Source organism: Bos indicus x Bos taurus, chromosome 20 (assembly GCF_003369695.1).
Source record: "Bos indicus x Bos taurus breed Angus x Brahman F1 hybrid chromosome 20, Bos_hybrid_MaternalHap_v2.0, whole genome shotgun sequence".
NCBI lineage: Eukaryota > Metazoa > Chordata > Mammalia > Artiodactyla > Bovidae > Bos > Bos indicus x Bos taurus.
This window is the reverse complement of record NC_040095.1, coordinates 37,749,855-37,765,443: the sequence shown is the minus strand read 5'-3', so window position 1 is coordinate 37,765,443 and position 15,589 is coordinate 37,749,855. Positions and strand designations below refer to the sequence as shown.

Below are 15,589 nucleotides of genomic sequence, written 5' to 3'. Positions count from 1 at the left end.
TCTGTCAGTGTAAAAACTTGACAGGGGAAGTTTGTGATTAATGAGAAAAAATGCAAATCATTTTAAATCCATCTTGTTATGAAAATGCTATTGAAAAACTATATTAAAATATCATGACCAATTGAGCTTACTTAACCATTGCATATAATTCTAGGATTTCCTTGGTTTCCTTTGATTTAATGCAAATCAAAGAAGTATTTAATATTTCTCATCAGTAATAATGTTATAATTAGACAATTCCCTTCCTCTGTGGGCTCTTGTCTATTATTCTAACAACTAGAACTTGCTTCCCAGGAGAATCTCTCCAGTTAAAGATAGGAAAATGTGCCTTTGAACTCAGTAGTTAAAAAGTATGCTCCAGTTTAACATTGTTTTAATTAATTTGCCTTTAGAAGTGACAGCTCTTTATATAGTAATAGAAACATTTGCCAAAATCTTACCAAAACTCTTTCTACCATGTTTTCTCCAAAAACGAAATCAGAACTGCAGCTTTTCATAGAATATTTATCTTCACTTGGTTGACATCTATGGAAAAGAAATAAGCATTTGCTATTTTAAATGTAGTAGCAATGGATATAGCCATATTAAACCTTAGTGAAATGATCAGATGATTTAATAGATTTATGTAAAGCATAAAAACATCTGCTAACTTTTGTTTATCTGAAGTTAATGAGAAATGAAGAAAAAGATGAAATAGGTACTTCTGATGATGAAAGTCAAAATATCTGACAGCTGTTACAACACTGGCCAAGACCAGTGCAGAGAGGCTGTGTGATCAGCCGGGGAGCTGCCCAGTCATTATCTTTGTGCTTTTTCAGCGCTGACTCTCTGGTCTCCAGTCTCCACTCTCCTTTTCCCCAACTGGCCAGTGCTTTTAGCCATGCAAGGTCTAAGGGCACAGCAAAGCCAATCTCTTTTCTCGTTACACTTGAGTGTGCAGTGGTTTAGTTTAATTTTTACCTTCCAGAAACTTGAATGTTTAAAGTGTTTTGCATAGCGACAAACTCAAAGACATGCAGCCCTCTGTTGGCAGACATGCTTCAGGATCCCTACTGCACCCACAGCATGCACAGTAGGTAAGTGCTGAGGTACCTGTATGGGCTCCTGTCATGAGACCAGTATGTCCACAGCTAGTTGCATTCCTCTCTCAGATCAAACATGCCCCCATCACTGGCAATGCTAATAAATATTCACTTTCACTTTGCATATTTCTACTGCTTTCTTTGTTGTCTGTCCGATTTATGTTAATACATTATAATGCCAGAAATAATTTAAAAGAGGGAAAGAGAGAATACCAGGGAAGAGGAGGAAAGGCTAATTGAGTAGCCAGATATTTAATGCCTAATTAAATAAAAAGTTTAGCTCTACCTAATTTAAACATTCTTACCCAAGTCAATGAAACAGTAGGGACAATCCAATACCAGGATGATAATATACAAATATTAGAGACATTTTTAAAAGCATTTTAAACTTGTATTTTATAAAATCTCCTCTCAAGCAGAAATCTTAGCAATTTGTCTGTACAATGTCAGAAAATTATTTTCCGTAAATAATTTTATTGACGAAAGAAAATGAAAGAACATTTCCGTTTTCTCGTCGTTAACGTACCGTAGTGATGTAGTACCTAAAGCATTCTGATTAGTAGACAGCTGGATTGAAATTCTGGCATTTGGTAAGTTTTCACTTAGCAAATAGGAGTTCCCCTCATAAATCTGAAAGAAAAAAAGTCCATCAAAAAGTTCATTTAAACTGCCTTACTATATATAAGAGCATTAGACAAGGAAACACTAGCTATAGTTAAATTCTGTAGGCAAGAATCCTGGAGTGGGTTGCCATTTTCTTCTCCAGGGGATCTTCCCATCCCAGGGATTGAACCCAGCTCTCCTGCACTGCAGGCAGATGCTTTAACCTCTGAGCCACCAGGAAAGCCTTAGCTATAGTTAAATGAATAGAAACCTTACTATGTTCAAGTACAGTCCTAAACATATTCTATACACTATCTCATATACTCCTCAAAACAACTATCTACACTTTGTACTTCTATTATCCACACTTCAGGTGAGCAGACTGACCTAATAAGCTTAAATAATGGTCAGAACTGGGCAATCAGAAGAGGGCTGACATTCAAACATCGGTCTGCCTAAAACCAAGGATTGTGCACTAGCATTCAGAAATCCCACCTTCTTTTGTTACTTTTACCTTTTTAGGCAGCGGACTTAAATCTCATTTCTAGACTAGTAAATATGTGTTTCAAGACTATTTAGCCCATGGAAACCCCTAAGAGCTTCACCATCATTGCCACCCAATGTGAGGGGAAATTCCTTCTCTTCCTCTAGAAACTTTTGTGATCTAATCAGTCATTCCATCTGCTGTGTATATACATATGCACCTTATCTGCATTAATGTGTAAATGAAGGAGTGTGCAGTTTTAGAAGTGGAAGGAACCCAGTTATCTGATGTGGTGTCCTCAATGATTGTGGACATATCCCTTCCTCCACCAGGAATTTTCAAAGATGTTGCAAGGACGCCTAGTCTTTAAATAGGGTTGTTTCCACTTTAATTTTATATCAATCAAAAATAATTTTGAGTAGTTTTCCATATATAACAGAATTTGAGAGCTGAGAAATGTGTGTCAAGAGAGTATGTGTCATCGGTTAGCAACGAGCAAAGTACATGCTTATGACTCAGTCACTCAGATGATTTATCTGTCAACCAAAATGGTAGTTTTAAACTCTTTAGGTTGCTTGGAATAGTTTATTAGGAATTTGTTATCTACAACAAGTAACCACTGATTAATGACAGAATGAAAGAAAATTGCTCTAATTTTGATGTACAAATTTAAAAGGAACATAAAAATAAGGATTCTATAAACTTTACCTGAAGATCATTTTCACTGTATCTATACATTATATTATTGTGTCAGAATTCTGACATAGTGTCTTATACATAGCTTACCTTTAGATCTTCAAAAATCATTATTAAACAGAGAAAATTCAATGATGGGCATATCCAATTAGACTTTTCACCAATTAGGAATAAATTCTATTCATGCCCTAAATAAGTTATTTGAAAATAAATTTTTGCAAATGATAGTCTAGTAATTTCTCTTATGTTTTATTATTGAGGAAGAAAATACAAGAAATATATTAATAAATTTTATTTTAAAACCATGGAATGCAAGATCTTAAAAAATCATGCCAAGGAATAAATATTAATCAGCTTTTGATATAATGTGTAAGTAAAAATTTTCATCTGTAATTTATAGAACATGCTATTCCAAAATCAAATTCAATATAACATTTCAGAAATTAGTCAACACATCATAGTTTTTCTTATACACTTTAAAACAAATTAAACAACATGCATCACTTTTAAAATAGGTAAATAATTTATATAATATGGTGATTATTATACTTAAATGAAAATATTTAATAATATACTGATTTGACATTTTTAAATATTTTAATTTAAAATCACATATATAACATAAATGATTAAATGATTTTTTATTTTTTATTAATTTATTTATTTTAATTGGAGGCTAAATACTTTATAATATTGTAGTGGTTTTTGCCGTACATTGACGTGAGTCAGCCATGGGTTTACATGTGTTCCCATCCTGAACCCCCCTCCCACCTCCCTCCCCATCCCATCCCTCTGGGTCATCCCTGTGCACCAGCCCTGAGCACCCTGTTTCATGCATCAAACCTGGACTGGCGATCTGTTTCACATATGATATTATACATGTTTCAATGCCATTCTCCCAAACCATCCCACCCTCTCCCTCTCCCACAGGGTCCAAAAGACTGTTCTATATATCTCTGTCTCTTTTGCTGTCTTGCATACAGGGTTATTGTTATCATCTTTCTAAATTCCATATATATGCATTAGTATACTGTATTGGTGTTTTTCTTTCTGGCTTGCTTCACTCTGTATAATAGGCTCCAGTTTCATCTACCTCATTAGAACTGATTCAAATGTATTCTTTTTAATGGCTGAGTAATACTCCATTGTGTATATGTACCACAGCTTTCTTATCCATTCGTCTGCTGATGAACATCTAGGTTGCTTCCATGTCCTGGCTATTATAAACAGTGCTGCGATGAACATTGGGGTACACGCGTCTCTTTCAATTCTGGTTTCCTTGGTGTATATGCCTAGCAGTGGGATTGCTGGGTCATATGGCAGTTCTATTTCCAGTTTTTTAAGGAATCTCCACACTGTTCTCCATGGTGGCTGTACTAGTGTGCATTCCCACCAACATTGTAAGAGGGTTCCCTTTTCTCCACACCCTCTCCAGCTTTTATTGCTTGTAGACTTTTGGATAGCAGCCATTCTGACTGGCGTGAAATGGTACCTCATTATGGTTTTGATTTGCATTTCTCTGATAATGAGTGATGTTGAGCATCTTTTCATGTGTTTGTTAGCCATCTGTATGTCTTCTTTGAAGAACTGTCTGTTTAGTTCTTTGGCCCATTTTTTGATTGGGTCATTTATTTTTCTGGAATTGAGCTGCAGGAGTTACTTGTATATTTTTGAGATTAATTCTTTGTCAGTTGCTTCATTTGCTATTATTTCCCCCCATCCTGAAGGCTGTCTTTTCACTTTGCTTATAGTTTCCTTCCTTGTGCAAAAGGTTTTAAGTTTAATTAGGTCCCATTTGTTTATTTTTGCTTTTATTTCCATTACTCTGGGAAGTGGGTCATAGAGGATCCTGCTGTGATTTATGTTGGAGAGTGTTTTGCCTATGTTTTCCGCTAGGAGTTTTATAGTTTCTGGCCTTACGTTTAGATCTTTAATCCATTTTGAGTTTATTTTTGTGTATGATGTTAGAAAGTGTTCTAGTTTCATTCTTTTACAAGTGGTTGACCAGTTTTCCCAGCACCACTTGTTAAAGAGATTATCTTTTCTCCATTATATATTCTTGCCTCCTTTGTCAAGGATTTTATATATGTGATTTTAAATTAAAATATTTTAAAATGTCAAATCAGTATATTATTAAATATTTTCATTTAAGTATAATAATCACCTTAAGATAAGGTGTCCATAGGTGAAATGATTTTTAAAATTCACAATGAGTCTCATGAAATCATAGCTTACAAATAAAAAGAACTGGAAATATAAAAATGTTGGCAAATGCTGACCAGATTCAACTCCCTCACTTCACAGATGAAAAACAGAAGGTTGGGAGCTTTGTCTAAGAATGTAAACACAGTAGATAGTGGTAGAGGTAGAATTAGTACTGATCTGATTTTTTTCAATGACTTGACTAAATGATTGGTATTTTAACACTTCCAGCTTAAAATGAGAACACTGTTCTCATGTTCAGTCCAGGAAAACAAAACCAAACTTGATCAGCCCTCAATAGTTTAGCTGGAAACAACTGACTGGTGGAATAATTCAAATTCCAACCTATCTATCTGGCATCCCCTTCCTCTCAAGTATCTACTTCTGGAAGACACAGAACTATAGCAACAGAATATCCCCATACCCTTATCTGTATGGTGTTAGTAAAATGAGTGTCTCCTTGGAAAGGCCCACGAGGAGTGATTCAGATGGAGAGAAATTGGTTTCTGTCTCAGGAGCTTCCCAATCCCTCCCGGTTACACTGTGGAGAAAGTTCCTTGCTTTTGATATCCATGAAGATGGGCTGGAGTGGATCCATGCTGTGATCTAAACTGGCAAGGCCACACCAGCATGTCTACCAGTTGGGGATACAAAAAAAAAAATTCTTTTCCTTTTTCTGATTTCTGACTTCTGGCCCTGCCACCTCAGAGACCACAAGACTTGCTCCCGGGAACAGCCCTCCAATTTAGTACAGTCACTGAGGGCTCTTGGCTATCTTGTCTAGCTTTTTTCCCAGCCTGTTAGCTGCTTCAGCATCAGGTAGCCCCAAATTCTGGATGTGGGGACCCACAACAATTTATCAAAAGAAGGATGGGAAATTGAGATCAGTCCTACCATAGGAGGTTTTCTTACCTTACTTTTGTTTTTTTCTTTAACCTTACAGGATTCCAACACATGGTCTCCAAATGATTTTCTCACTTTTATATACCCTTGAGCTTGAGGTGGCTGCAAAATAGCAGGTCTTAGAACAAGCTCAGAATGTTTCACAGGACCTTAAAAGAACAGAATTAAAGGGTCAATATATCTTTAGTAAAATAATTTTCCTCTCAATTTCTTACTAATTTAATGCTTACTTTCTAAAGTCATAATTAAATGAAGGGTTAATGTCAACTGCCGCTGTTGCTGCTAAGTCGTTTCAGTCATGTCCGACTCTTGCAACCCCATACACGGCAGACCATCAGGCTCCTCTGTCCCTGGGATTCTCCAGGCAAGAATACTGGAGTGGGTTGCCATTTCCTTCTCCAATGCATGAAAGTGAAAAGTGAAAGTGAAGTCGATCAGTCGTGTTCGACTCCTAGCGACCCCATGGACTACAGCCCACCAGGCTCCGTCCATGGGATTTGCCAGGTAAGAGTACTGGAGTGGGGTGCCATTTCCTTCTCCATAATGTCAACTAATCAAAGTCAAAATAGCCAGTGAGTTGCCTACTACTGTCTTGCTGCCTAGCTTTTACCCAATAGACCTGGTTCAATCCCTGGGTTGGGAAGATCCCCTGGAGAAGGGAAAGGCTACCCACTCCAGTATTCTGGCCTGGAACATTGCATGGGCCACAGTCCATAGGGTTGCAGAGTCAGACACGACAGAGCAACTTGTACGTTCACTTTCAATTTGATCATGGGACTTTGCTTACTAAATACATTCCTTCATGTTTTGTCACTCAACCCTACCACCATGCACGCACATACACAGTAAGACATGGATGGTAAAACATAAAATTTCTTCAAGTTTCACGTAATAAAGGAAGCTACATACATTGTTCTGCACTGTTCAGATCGGCATTCCTTTGCACAGAGTTTGATGTCATAAAAACATTGTTTTTCTTCACTGTAAAAAATATTTAGAAAATTTTAAACATGTCAGTTTTCTGTTTTCACAGTATTGTACTGAACTCACCAGTAGATGTCGCTGTTGGCACTAATCATGCAAGTGCTGATTCTACTAAAAATTGTAAAAGCAAAATGAGTTTTGCTACGATTTTTTACTCTCAGAAAATAAGTGAAAATTAGATCACTAATGAAATAGACAGTTTTCTTCAGAATCATGAAATCGAGTATTGAGAGAAATTCTACAGATAATAAAATCTGAATTGATAGTGAACCATCTATGTGCATTAATATATATTTCTTATAGAATGTTACAAAACTGTTAATAAATTCTGTTCCTTCCCCACTCTTTAATGATACCTGAAGAGAAAAGTAAAGATGACCATTATGCTACGTTATCAACGTGAACTGATGGGTTAAGACTGTGGTCTTGGCTGCAAGAATAGAATTATAGGCATACCAAAGAGATGTTGCTGATTGTGTTCCAGACCACTGTGATAAAGTGACTGTCAGTAAATTGAGTCAGACACTCACTTCATTGGTTTCCCAGCGCATATAAAAGTTACATTTACACTATACTGTAGTCTATTAAGTGTGCAATAGCAATATATGTAATGTAATTTAAAATACTTTATTGCTATGAAAAACAATATACCTACATTTAAAAATGCCTTATCACTGAAAATGCTAAACGTCATCTGAGCCTTCAGCAAGTCATAATGTTTCTGCTGGTGGAGAGTCTTGCTTTGATATCAATGGCTGCTGATTGATCTGGGTGGTGATTGCTGAAGGCTGGGGTGGCTGTGGCAGCTTCTTAAAATAACAATGAAGTTTTCATCATCAATTGACTTTTCCTTTCATGAATGATTTCACTGTAGCATGCAGTGCTGGTTGATAACATTTTACTCACAGAACTTCTTTCAAAATTAGAGTCAATCCTCTCAAGCCCTCCTGCCTTATGATTACGTTTATGTAACATTCTAAAGCCCTTGTGTCATTTCAACAGTCTTTACATCACCTTCACCAGTAGATTCTGTCTCAGGTAACAACTTTCTTTACTCGTCCATAAGAAGCAACTCCTCATCTGTCAGGTTTCATCCTGAGATAGCAGCAATTCAGTCACATATTCAGGCTCCGCTTCTAATTCTAGTCCTCTTTCTATTTCCACCACATCTGCAGTTACTTCCTTCGCTAAAGTCCTGAACACCTCAAACTCATCTGTAAGGACTGTAATCAACTTCTTTTAAATTCCTGTTAATGTTGATATTTTGACCTCTTTCCATGAATCGTAAATGTTCTTAGTGGTGTCGAGAATGGTGAATCCTTTCCAGGTTTTCAAGTGCCTTTGTCCAGGTCCATCAGAGGAATCACTCTCTATGGCAGCTAAAAGCTTACAAAATGTACTCATTAAATAATTAGACTTGAAAGTCAAAATGAATCCTTGATCCAAGGGCTGCAGAATAAATGTTGTGTTCTGTCTCTGTCTATGCTCAGTTGGTCAGACATGTCCACTCTTAGGGACCCCATGGACTGTAGCTTGCCAGGTTTCTCTGTCCGTGGGATTTCCCAGGCAAGAATACTGGGGTGGGTTGCCATTTCCTCCTCCAGGAGATCTTCCCAATCCAGGGACTGAACCTGTATCTCCTATGTCTCCTGTATTGGCAGGCAGATTCTTTACTGACCACTGAGCTACCTGGGAAGGTCAAATGTTGTGTTAGCCGGCATGAAAACAGCATTAATCTCACTGTACATCTCCATCAGAACTCTTGGGTGACCAGATACATTGTCAATGAACAGTAATATTTTGAAAGAAATCTTTTTCTGAGCAGTGGCTTGCAACGGTGGGGTTAAAGTACTCATCAAATCATGTTGTAAACAGATGTGCTAACATCCAGGCTTTGTAGTTCCCTTTATAGAGCACACAGAGTAGATTTATCATAATTCTTAGTGGCCCTAAATTTTCAGAATGGTAAATAAGCACTGGCTTCTATTCAAAGTCTCCAGCTGCATTAGTCCCTAACAAGAGAGTCAGCGTATCCTTTGAAACTTTGAAGTCAAGCATTGACTTCTCCTTTCTAGCTATGAAAATGCTAGATGGCATCTTCTTTCAGTATAAGGTTGTTCCATCTACGTTGAAAATCTGTGGTTTAGCTTAGCCACCTTCTTTAGTGATCTTAGCTAGATCATCTGGATAACTTGCCACAGCGTCTACTTGCTGCTTCTCCTTGTACTATGATGTCATAGAGACAGCTTCTTTCTTTAAACCGCATGAACCAGCCTCTGCTAGCTTCAGACTTTTCTTCTGCAGCTTCCTCACCTCTCTCAGCCTTGAAAAGAGTCAAGGCCTTGCTCTGGATTAGGCTTTGGCTTGAGGAAATATTGTGCCTGGTTTGATCTTCTATCCAGACCACTAGATCTTCCTTCATATCAGCAATAAGTCTGTTTCACCTTCTTATCATTCATGTGTTCAGTGGAGTAGCATTTTCAATGTCCTTTGGGGAGTTTTCCTTGGCATTTACATGTTTGCTAACCATTTGGTGCAGGAGCCCTAGCTTTTGACCTATCTTGGCTTTAGACATTCTTTCTTCACTAAACTTAATCATTTCTAACTTTTGATTTAACGTGAGAGACATGCAACTCTTTCTTTCACTTGAATACTTAGAGGCCACTGTAAGGCTATTGATTGGCCTAATTTCAGTATTGTTTTATCTCATAGAATAGGGAGTCCTGAAGACAGTGAGAGAGATAGGGGAAGGGACTAGCTGGTAGAGCAGTCAGAACACACACATTTATTAAATTTGCCATCCTACATGAGAGTAGTTTAAAGTGCCCCCCAAATTACTATTATAATAGTAACATCTAAGATCACTGATCACAGATCACCATAAAAAGTATAATAATACTGAAAATTTTGAAATATTGCAAGAATTACCAAAATGTGACACAGAGACACAAAGTTAGCAAATGCTTTTAGAAAATGAAGCCCATAGACTTGCTTGAGGTGTGGTTGCCACAAACTTTCAATTTGTAAAAAATGTAATATCTGTGAAGCTCAATAAAACAAGCTATGCCTGTACTACAAATCTCAAAGAGATCACCTCTTGGTGGCAAATTGCAAAGATAGCAGCCTTTGAGAATTGGATTAATGGAGATGAAAAAAGAATAAGAATTGCTTTTTTGAAGTGTTATAACATTATATATGTTGGGGTACAATTGCTTCTCTAATTCAAAGTTCTGTTACATGGTTTTTATGATCTTTATTGCTTCTCAGGTGGCTCACTAGTAAAGAATCCACCTATCAGTGCAGGAGACCCAGGAGACACGAATTTAATCCCTGGGTCAGAAAGATCCCCTGGAGAAGGAAATGGCAACCCACTCCAGCATTCTTCCCTGAAAAATCCCAATGAAGGCCTCCCTGGGAGGCTACAGTCCATGGGGTCACAAAGAATCGGATGTAACTGAGCGACTGAGCACACACACACACACGCATGATCTTTATAAGTGGAAAATAACACTGAATGAACCATTTAATTATACCATTTGTCTCCTTCCAACACCACCAACATTCTGCACAACATAGAATGTGACGGTGCTTGGTAATATTTTATTCATCCTTTTCATACGTGTGTCTGATTTTTAGAAAATGAATTGAAGTGATTATCCAGATAATTTAAAGTCATCTCTTTGCTTTATGCACAAATAACACCAAAACAAATCCTCTGGTATTAGAACTCCTATTCCTCTTAATGTCTATAACTTGTCAGGCAGGTACAGATGGGGCTTATTGAACTAGGGCCTATCTCTTCTATATCTGAAGGGTGTCTGACATATTGATTTCCAGTCACACTTGGCATTGTTAATAAGAATATTAATTCATTAGTTTCACATGATTCCTAGGTAGAATCCATTAAAAGAAAGTGAATAGTTCACATTTTCTATTTCTTGTGGGTAAGCTTAACTTGGAAAAAGCAGTTTGTTGTTCAGTAAAAACAAAAATACGCAAGACTACAAATCATATTTCTTTTGGAACTAATGACAAAGAGACTTTAATTTTTCATTTTATACCTTCAGGTGCGATTTGAATTTGTTACTAAGGGTGGTTTTTTTTTAAATGTAAAGATTAAATAGGTTGTAGAAAAATGTGAATATACTTAATGCTTCTGAACTGCATACTTTCAAAAAAAGACACACAAAAAAATCATAATCTTGACATAGAGCATGTTTCAATCATTTCAAATATTTTATTATGATAAAATAGTTTTACTTAGCAAAGCATTAAAATTTAAATAAAAAGAAGTAATATTTTAATTAGTGAAAAATTCAAAAGGAATGATATCCTAAACTTTAGAATATAAATTTAAAGCATAAAATTTAGAATGAGAATCTAAGCATCATTATATATTTGAGTACTACAAATATTATAAACCATATAGATGGACAATAATAAGAAAAATAAAGCAAGTTATTTTATAGGGCTGTATTATATAAAATAATGCTATCATAGACATGAAATCCTAAAGAACATTATAAAGGTTAAATTTTCTACCAAAATAAACAGATATACTGTGTGGCTTTGTGGGGCTAGAATTCAGATGTCTTTGACAAGTGGCTTTGAAAAAAAATTATATACAAATTCTGAAATTGTACAGAGAATATTTTTGGACGTATCCATGCATACTTTGCTAAGACCCCTATTTTATTTGCCACTAAAATGTCAATGTTTTACAGTAGCTGAAAAAGAAAGCCTATCATGAATGAGAATGGATCTTGAAAAGTCAGAGTGTCAGACTTGAGGTTCCAAGAAGTTCTTTATTATCTGGCCCAGAAGGAGGGAAGGCTGGGAGGTCCGTGAAGGATGACAATGTTAGTCACTTCTGGGAGGAGGATGATGCTAAAAACAGATTGCAAACTGAAGTCAATAGGGTTTTGTTTATCTTTTCATTTGGATTTTTGCTGTTTTGGAAAATTTTCTTTGTCATCAGTTTAGAAAAATCTTTGCATCTTTATTGATTAAAAATAGTGTGCCTCTGGTGAGGATGATATCAGTTTAGTAAATATTTGCATGCTCATCATGTATGAGACCCTCTGTCAGGCATGAAGATGACCTCAAGGAGCTCTCAGTGGAGGAGACAGACATGCGTATAAACAGCTGCATGGCAAGAAGAGGGCCTGTGATCCATCATAAAAGGAGTCACCAGAATGCTTGGAGTGTAGAGAGGCAAATTGAGTTACTGATTTATTCAAAACACAGCATATGATAAAGCTCTTAGAAAAAGTGTCTTTTTAAAAGGCAGACATATGTTTAAGGAGAGGCTTACTTAGAAGGAAATAGCAGATTGCCCTAATTGTAAAGCTAATTCTGTAGCTAGTTTCTGTAATGCAGAAACTTTGGGAACACAGCAAAATACAAAGGGAGGGGGTGTTCAAATAACTTGTAATCCCATTTTATCTAAGATAACCATTGTTAACACTGTGGCTTATGTCCTTTTGGTTTTTTTTCCAATGTTGATAAGTTAAATTTTAAATCATAACTCACTGTATTCTATAGACTGCTGTTTTCACATAACAATATATTAGAAACAGCATCCAATGGATATATTTTTAAACATTACCTGTCTGAAAATTTCCTAGTAGTATCACACTCAGAGTACACATAGCAGTGAACACTCAACAGCCCAGACTATACCTACCTCCTTGATTCTGAGAATCTGTAGTATGCCAAGTAAAAGATGAAGCCCGGACACGCTTTCTTGAAAACTCATTGCATTCTGTAAGAAATTCAATGTGAAGGGTAAAATTGATTGCAATAACAAATTAGTTTCAATCCATGATATGAGAGGAGAAATATAATTTTCTTTTCTCTAGATATATCATTGTTTGACAATATGTTAATTCCTGAAACTCAGTTTTAAATATTGGGGTTAATAGCTTGGTCATTATAAACTGACAGGCATATCATTCTGCTGTGAAACAGTTAGAAACAAGTTGCTTTGACAAAAAATTACATATAAATTCTGAAATTGTATAGAGAATGTTTTTGGAAGGTTGAAGGACAAGCAGTGGAGAGTCATAGGCTTTTAGTATTGCTAACATAATATTCTCAGGGACCTATATGTCATCTTTCAAAACAAAAGCCAGTCTATCTGTGTGCTTAAAAACAAGAAAAATGATTAGATTTGATATAGTCTGTGCCACATGCCAAAATGTTTTTGCCTACTTGTTTCTTGATAAAAAGATTGCTTTTGAAATATAGGATACAAGTCATTACCACGTTCTGCTGCTTCATATAGGATGTCATCTGCAGGTCTCTGGAAGGAAACAAAGCTGCCAATGAGAGCTGAGTGTTTGCTATTTTCAAATCACATTTCCACCCTGTCACTTCATAAGAGAGTTCTCAAAAGCCAGGTCTTTTCAGCTAGGCTAGGAAAAGCGGCTCACTAAGGGTTGGGTTTTTCTTTAGTTTTGGGGGTTAGCAGGATAAGTTGTCTCCATAAGCAATAATGAGTAACAAGAAAATACTAGTTAAGCTACTAATACTATCATGTCTTTCAAAGCAAGTGCTTTTAGTATGAGGCTGAAAAAAGCAAATGGAGTCCTTAAGATTTCTTTTGAATCATTATTGCAGTTTAGAACTTATTTTATATCCATTTTAAGCTAGGTCAATGGTCAGGACCCATCATGAGCCCTAACTCTTCTAATCTCTTTCAGTCCCTCCCCCTTCCCAGTCACTCCAAAAAAACAGATAATTTTGGTAAATATTATGTTATCCATAGTTTCAGGATAAGGTCTCTGGCTTCCCATTTCAGCCAAATTGCTACTAGTAAATCCCTACTATGTAAATATTCTCAGTTACAACTCTTGCTATGTGAAAAAGAATAAATTTATACAGCATTGATATAATTTAGTACAGCTAGCTTCTCAAAATACAGTCTTCTTTGTCAAAGTAAAAATCAAACAAAGAAAAGTAACTTGACCTTACCTTAAAAGTTTGTTCTCTCTTTTCAAAAACAAATATTGGTTGAGCAATGACAGATTTTTCTGTAAAAGAAAAAGAACATGCAAGAAATCAAACAACACACCGACATTTCTAACACCAACTAAAAATACTTGAAGATATTTTGGTTTTGTATTTTTCCCTGCCTTTGGGTAAACTCCAAACTGTTTTATATGAATGGTTTAATTGGCATATTTACAAATGATTTTAACAGTTAATTACAGAAGGAAATACTTGGGGAAAGTAATATGTTTCCATAAATAGATCACTCCATTAAAAGAACATCCTTTAAGTGTTTAAGGAAAACAAAATATAATTACCTGCATTTAGAAACTCATCATGACACAGTGACTAACACTTTTTCAAAATAAACAATGAAATAAAAAAAATTTTTAACTTTTTAAATAAAAAATTTCAAAGGATGAAAAACCACATGTGAAAATAGTGCTTCTACTTGGGTTGGATCTCAAATATAAATGGTATCAGAGATCAGATCAGATCAGTCTCTCAGTCGTGTCCAACTCTTTGCGAAACCATGAATCGCAGCACGCCAGGCCTCCCTGTCCAACACCAACTCCCAGAGTTCACTCAGACTCACGTCCATCGAGTCAGCGATGCCATCCAGCCATCTCATCCTCTGTCGTCCCCTTCTCCTCCTGCCCCCAATCCCTCCCAGCATCAGAGTCTTTTCCAATGAGTCAACTCTTCGCATGAGGTGGCCAAAGTACTGGAGTTTCAGCTTTAGCATCATTCCTTCCAAAGAAATCCCAGGGCTGTTCTCCTTCAGAATGGACTGGTTGGATCTCCCTGCAGTCCAAGGGACTCTCAAGAGTCTTCTCCAACACCACAGTTCAAATTCATAAATGGTATAGATATACTTAAATGATCCAGAATTAACTCATATTTCCTTGACTAGAGTAGATATATACTAAGTCATGTTTTCAATATTTAGACTAAGAATCAGTTTTAAACAGTGTTGTAAAGTAAGTATTTTGTCTTCAGCCCTTCCAACCTTATTAATCTTTCGTATTTTCCTATCTTAGGTAATGCTAGAAAGGAACTCATTCACTCTAGGGCATAAATGAGTGATGACTGCATTAAATATCAGCACTCTAAAATTCATAGGGAAGATTATATAGTTGTAAAAAGCTTGGGCTCTGGAGTTAGGGAAGAATGTGTTCAAATATAATTTCCACATGTAATTGACAATATACTTTTGGAAAAAATATGCCTGTACCTTTAGTTTTTCCCTCCCCTCATCCCCCCCAAAAAAGATTATAACAGTACTTATGTGAAAATTAAATGGATTTTTAGATATAATTACTTAGATTTTGACAAGACCCAAAAAAACCTGAAAAAAAGGATATTCAATACGTGGCGTGACACCAATCCTGATTCCAAAACTCACAGCTGACAGGCTAACTTATGACTGCACTTTCTGGATAAGCCTAAATATGATCTCAGAAGTTTTCTCATTTTAGACTTCCCGCAGCCATTACTGATGTGTTGTCCCGGTATAGAAGCTGAGGTAATTTTCCATCACTGGCTGAATAAATAGAAGTCTAGCTGAAGAACTTCGAGGAACTACCAGATAATTATATCTTTTATATGCCAGAAAGGGACTCTCCAGTTACCCACAATCTTA

General features: G+C 36.2%; 1 protein-coding gene across 6 annotated transcripts in view; it reads right to left on the bottom strand.

Annotated features, from left to right (window-relative positions):
* Positions 1-15,589, bottom strand: part of RANBP3L (RAN binding protein 3 like) — a 55,009-nt gene that overhangs the window by 13,603 nt on the left and 25,817 nt on the right. For 4 of the 6 annotated variants that reach the window (XM_027519900.1, XM_027519904.1, XM_027519901.1 and 1 more), the window contains 7 exons: positions 13,930-13,988; positions 13,219-13,258; positions 12,641-12,718; positions 6,880-6,951; positions 5,980-6,119; positions 1,609-1,712; positions 441-525 (listed from right to left, as the gene is read on the bottom strand). In XM_027519900.1, the coding sequence (XP_027375701.1) occupies positions 441-525; positions 1,609-1,712; positions 5,980-6,119; positions 6,880-6,951; positions 12,641-12,718; positions 13,219-13,258; positions 13,930-13,988 (578 nt within the window). Of the gene's footprint in view, positions 1-440; positions 526-1,608; positions 1,713-5,979; positions 6,120-6,879; positions 6,952-12,640; positions 12,719-13,218; positions 13,259-13,929; positions 13,989-15,589 lie in introns of those variants that run through there. The other 2 variants (XM_027519903.1, XM_027519905.1) reach the window with 2 other exon arrangements.